The 6,312-nt window shown below is 35.4% G+C and overlaps 1 protein-coding gene across 1 annotated transcript; it reads left to right on the forward strand.

Annotated features, from left to right (window-relative positions):
* Window positions 1-2,963: 2,963 nt before the first annotated feature.
* LOC134242504 (fibroleukin-like) lies at window positions 2,964-5,813 on the forward strand (the record flags this gene model as incomplete). Its single annotated transcript, XM_062724589.1, has 4 exons — window positions 2,964-3,023; window positions 4,864-4,907; window positions 5,115-5,211; window positions 5,646-5,813. Coding segments are annotated over 4 exons (369 nt in total), but the record flags the coding sequence as incomplete, so codon positions are not given.
* Window positions 5,814-6,312: the final 499 nt, after the last annotated feature.

Below are 6,312 nucleotides of genomic sequence, written 5' to 3' on the forward strand. Positions count from 1 at the left end.
GGGACAGGTAAGTGATGAATTTCCCGCGGAGGGAACGCGGTTTACCTATCTACCTGGCTAAATACCGCGTTGTGATTATACCGCGGCGGGGACGCGGGAAATACGGGATCCGCGTTGCCTGTACTGTACTTATTCAGCCAATCAAATGCATCTATTTCTCGCGAAGAATCGATTCTTCATGGTGAAGAATTCTTCTATTTCTGAAATATTTAACGGTGTCTGATTGGTTCAGTTGACAGTTATATGGGTGTGTCTTCATTGGTTTTTGTTTAGCACACAAAAAGAAACTATTCAAAGCCACGTGCTGTTTACAATGATATCAAAACTTTCTAGACCTTGCTACACTTTTTTTCCACTGTAATCTTTTGCCGCCTTTCTGAATATTATTTTTTTTTACACATTTCGGTACATACAGAAAATACAACCATCGTCATGTATATAAGAGATGAACCTTGTCTTTGAATACAGATTTAAGTCACAATTTTCATCAAATTTTTATTTGACTCTAGACAGCGATACCTACTCCTGCTGACTAGGGTCTTGTCATCTTAACACAATCATTTTTCAAAAATATAGATTCTTGTTACAAGGATATTCATTAGTTCAGTAGCTTTAATATCTTCCCCATACCATTTCCCCATTAAATCACTTGCATAGCATCGTTTTTTTTTTAATACCAATTTCTTCCAGTTCCATTTTCCCCAAAACTACAAAACTACATTACCTTCATATTCATATACTGTAGTAAAAAGTGGCAGGGGGGTCAGCCTTTCAATGAACATTTCGCTAGGAAAAGTTATGTCTGGACCCCCCCCTCCCCCCCCCCCCCGTTGCTACGTGCCTGAATCAAGCTATTTCATATAATCCCGTGCTAACCTGAATTGGTTGGGAGTCCATTATGAAACTGCGTGTGTTCGATATTGATTGCGTGCTCGATATGTACAACGAGCGGTCAAGTTGAGCCTTATATATGACACAGCCGTGGGAGGAGTTTATTTTTAATCCATTCATTTGATTGGCTGAGGTTCTGTTCTAAGTCAGTAAGATCATATGAAGAGAAATCTTCGTCACGAAGAATGGGCTCCGCTTCGCTCCGCCCATTCTTCGTGACGAAGATTTCTCTTCATATGATCTTACTATTACATAAACCCGTCTGACGGTGCCTATTTATGAGAAGTGTTCAACTTTAACAAGACCGTTGTGACATTATTCAACTGGCTATGGTAAAACTGTGAAAAATCATCAGGGAAAAATGTTCCCTTAATAAATTTTGCTTCGGATGGACTTGTTACCGCTTTGCTTTTATATATTCATTCGTACGATGAAAGGAATAACCCTCAAGATGAAATTCTTATGAAATACCTCTTAATACACTAGTAATGATATATACTATCCAAGGCACTTTATGGAATTTAAGAATTTACTGTTTTCATAAAAGTAATAAAGTGTAAATTAAAGTCAGTATATGCACTTCCATGGCAGCGTTTTTACCTGCAACACTGTATGACAGTCACGTGATCAGGGTTATGTGAGCTGGCTATAACGAAATTTTAAAGGACATTTTTCACTAGCCATCAGCCCTGCATGTGTAGCTGATTTTACAGCGACTTTCCAAAATTAACGTAGCTAATTTGAATACATCTATTTGAAGAATAGACTGGTTCTTCCAATGAAACTGTATAATCCGTACATGTAAGTCCTGTGTTACAGTTGGTGATGGTACGATTAAGTGTTTGTTGTTTTACACTTCATTCCAGATTTTTAACTCATGTAGAGACTAATGTAAGGTCAGTCACGACCCCCCACCCCCCACCACGGAACGAGACCTTTAAAGTTACGAAAATCTCTGTAGGATCTAATGCAGCTTTGCAGAGTTAATCTATAACAATTAGTTAAACATGTATATAACGATTTAAAGCACACAGGCTGCACAGAAAGCTTTGAAAACGAAGCTGAATTGTTAACAAATATGACTGATACCTGTAGCTCGAGATGTTCTCGTTCTCGTTAAATTTCTTCACATTTCTTTTAACAACCAAACATCTTTTCATCATTTTCGCCCCGTTTCATCCACCTTTAAGGTCAAGATCTAGTAAATAAAAGGTGCCTACAGATTTATCAAATTTGAGAAATAAATTCTTTTATTGATGCTTTACAACTTTAGCTTTGTCAAATAAGGTGTTTCGGGGCATAATTTGTAGGTAAACAAGATGAAAAACTGTATTTTAAACTGTCATTTTCAATGCAAAATTAAGAAAACCAGTCATGAATATGGGAGTTTTTATTATATTCGACAAAGGAAATGTATCCAGATTGCATACAGTCTCTCATAAAACGGTTATTTGTTTGTTCATGGCCTCTTATTTAAAATTAAAATAAAATTCAATATAGGTATCCGGTGTACTTTTCATGATTTAAAATTGAATGTCAGGAAAATACCCTATTTTCTACATAATTCTGCTAAAGCAGTAAAGTACGGGAAAAAAAGAAAGTTGAAATTGATTATGACGTCATAATGAATCTAGCACCAAAAAATTAGTCTAAAGTCATTTACTAGATCTTGACCTTAAAACATCTTGTGTATTTTTCTTATTTTAGAAATGTTGCCCGCATGGTGCAGTGGTTAAAGCGTCAGTCGCGAAGCAAGGAGTTGATTTTTACGTAGCAGGTTTATTTTCCACTGTTTGCCGGGGAGACTGGTCTTTCGGATGAGACCGTATACAAGTCGTAGGATGAGACCGTATACAAGTCGTAGATGCTTGCACGAAAAAGATCCCTCATTGATAAATGGCCCTCAGTGCCGAGTACAGGACGAAATGTGTAGGTTTCCACCGACAATTGTTGCGTCTTCATATCAGTGAGACATTCTCTCGATAGGCACGCTAAACAACACACAATCAATCAATCTTATTTTCTTAGGTATTGTTAAAATTGGTTTAATACATAATTTTTTTCTTTATCAGATTGTGGGATCCCTGTAGAAATAATTGAAAATACCAAATGGAATGTACAGGAATGGGAAGGTATAGGAATACAAAAACGAATGCATATTAAATGCTTAGATTCCTTCGTACAGCGAGGATCCGGAATGATCGTGTGCCATAAAAATGGGACCTGGTTAACAGACTTGGTTTGTGAAGGTTCGGAAAAACACATTATTATTTTACTATTTCTTTTTTATGCCCCGCCATGAATATGGCCTGGGCATATATTATTTGTCATGTCGACCGTCTCCCGGCCTTCTGTCCTTCCGTCACACTTCGCATTTAGCTAAGATCAAACCTCAGTTTCAAAGATATATTAATCAAACTTCATATGCTGATAGATATTGGTGAGATTTAAGCAACTGCATCGACATTTTTTTTACCTTGACCGCAGTTTTCTTAAATCAGTGTTTTATCAGAAGAGCGATTCAAGGCATTTGGGCCTCTTGTTTCTGTTCCTAAAGTGGAGGATTTCTTTTAAACACATTCGTATGTGATTAAATTTCAGCATTTTCCCGAGAAGAACCAACAAAGCCTATAATACACAAGGGAAGCAATAAGATTAATATTCTGTAAACACGCAATATTAAGGGAGGAATAATACTAGTACTATATGATTTCATTCTACAACTGTAACGGTATATTAAAAGGATTTCTGTTAATGTATAATATCGTGAGTTGAGTTTTCAATGGCCAATCAAAAATGGAAAGTAGATATCCCAAGTTTTAAAGCAATCTGGCACAATTAAATATTTTGAATAATATTGGAAGCGCCGAAAACCTTTCCTGTTCTATAGAAGATGTACCCTTAATATTCGTATGTTCAACTCCTGCTAATACTTCTGGACTGAATAATGCACCAATAAAGACGGAGAATGAAAATTTCAATGTGTCAGCGGCAGGCGTTGGCACGATAAAGATCCCTCACTGCTCAATGGCCCTGAGTGCCGAGTAAAGGTCAAAATTTGAAGCCCTTCACCGGCATATGGTGACGTCTCCATATGAGTGAAAAATTCTCGAGAGGGACGTTAAACAATATACAATCAATCAATCAATCAAACTACAGAACACAAGCATTTCTAATGCAAGAACTGCTATAACGATAGTATTGTTCGCCCACCTTCCTCCAAGTCGATTTTCAGAAGGTAACCGATTCGATCAATTTAAAATATTTCTTAAAGATAATTATATGGATTTTAATAAAAAAAACTACTTATTTGTAAAAAGAAAAGACATAACTCTAAAATTTTGGTACAACTTGTGTTCTTCACTACAGAAATCAACAAAAAATATTTTAAAACACCCCCCCCTTATGACACAAATTAAAAAAAAACTGGCATGTAATATTGACTGTAAGTTCACAAATTCATACCTAAGCTTTTTGTGTGTCACGGGGATTGAGGCATATGTTTATTGACAAAAAATGCGTATTTTCCACCAATTTCAAAGCGATTTACAAATGTAACATATTTATTAATATAGCTGGAGTTGGGTAAAATTTAATATCTAGAGCCGGTAGACAATTCATCAATTACTATTGAACTATTCTTTGCATTTCAAAGAATTTATGGTCAAATTACCATTTAGATTGAATTAAATGGTTGCAAAATGTAGGCGGGAATCGAGAGTTAGCGTGCATATTTCTTTAAGAAAGCTATGCAAGACTTTCTTAATTACATTAAGCTTTAAATTACAGATGAAGAGGGAAAAAAGATTTTAAAGGTCCTCCTTTTTCAAACTTGCAGTATATTTCGAGAATCTGTACATGTATTGTTTTCTGATTTAGTTCCTGCTGCTGATTGTAAGGAACTCCGTGAGAATGGTCACACTGATTCCGGTGTATACGAGATTTACCTTATGTGCTGATTCCCTTATTCAGTCCCAGCCTACTGTGACATGGAAACAATGGGAGGAGGCTGGACAGTATTTATATTTATGAATTAAGCCTTAAAATTTGCAAAAAAGGAAATGTTTATTAGAATCTCTCATTCTGTCGTACAATTGATAGGGGACAAAGAAACTTACTATCTGAATCTTTATCACTTTTCACATATATATTTTTGTCATTATAAAAACTGGATGAATAAATAGATGAATTTATTTTATTATTGATGTATTAATTTTTGTAAGGTAATACAAAAACGAGTAGATGGATCCCTGAGCTTTTACCAGAACTGGACGTGGTACAAGACAGGTTTCGGTACACCGGAAGAGAATGATTGGATTGGTAAATATAAATCTTCTTAAAACTGGACCATTATGATAAATTCATGTTTGACAAATGATTTATTCAGAAACATATAATTTAACAAAGAAAATTAAGATTTGATTTTAACACAAGGTAATACATGTACATGTATGTACATGTCAGTTCTCATCAATAGTTCCTAAAACAAATGAATTGGACAAGAATTGATATGTGCAGGAAAACGGAACATCTTGCTAAAATGCATTACAATGCTTGTGTTGTGTCCTCCTTTATGGTCTATGAAAAAATAAATATTCTCGAGGGCAAGAGAAAGAATTAATGTTCTGTGAACATGATGAATTACCATGAACGGTCAGCTTATTAGTTGAAATACATAAAGAATGTAATCTGATTTCGGGGAACATTTCTTAAAAACAATGTGTATTGCAATACACCTATTAATCGTTATACAGGAAATGACGTAATTCATCAGTTGACAAGGGGAAACAACTCGTCTCTTTATGTCTCCATCACTCTCCAGAATGGTACAAGTCTGTACGAGTTGTACGGAAAATTCGCCATTTCTGACGAATCAGAGAAGTATAAACTATTTCTGGCAGGACCTGCACAGGGAACCTTAGGTAGGTGACAGATAGAATGTTACACAGAGTGAGATAAATTGTGAAGTTTATCACATTAAAGCTGATAAAACTCTTAAAAAGGCATCATTTTTCACCTTTGTACGACCTACTACGTTCCTGTACGCCTTTGTCCGCGATATTTCTTCCATTCCTCCGTATTTATTTGAAAATGTTTGGCAACATGTACCTGCTATACAACGCCTGGTACATGTTTTCATTTGAGTGATTTTATAGCCTTGCTTTCGACATGTACATGTCTCCGATAGCATATTTGTAGAAGTCTATAAACTGACCAAATACATGTTTGAAAAGTGAAAAATTCAATAAAAATTTTAACTAGAACTATACCGAAAAGTATATTATTTTGAATGCATTTGCTGCAATATACAAACCAGAAGTCTCTGTCGAGACTGTAGCTCTACTGGTTTGTACTTATCAAAAACCATTGCACTATTTTATGTATCTTTGTGTAGTCTACTTGTGTGCCAACTTATTTTGT

This window comes from Saccostrea cucullata, unplaced genomic scaffold (assembly GCF_032062105.1).
Source record: "Saccostrea cucullata isolate Sc308-1 unplaced genomic scaffold, CSIRO_AGI_Scuc_v1 ctg22511, whole genome shotgun sequence".
Lineage (NCBI taxonomy): Eukaryota > Metazoa > Mollusca > Bivalvia > Ostreida > Ostreidae > Saccostrea > Saccostrea cuccullata.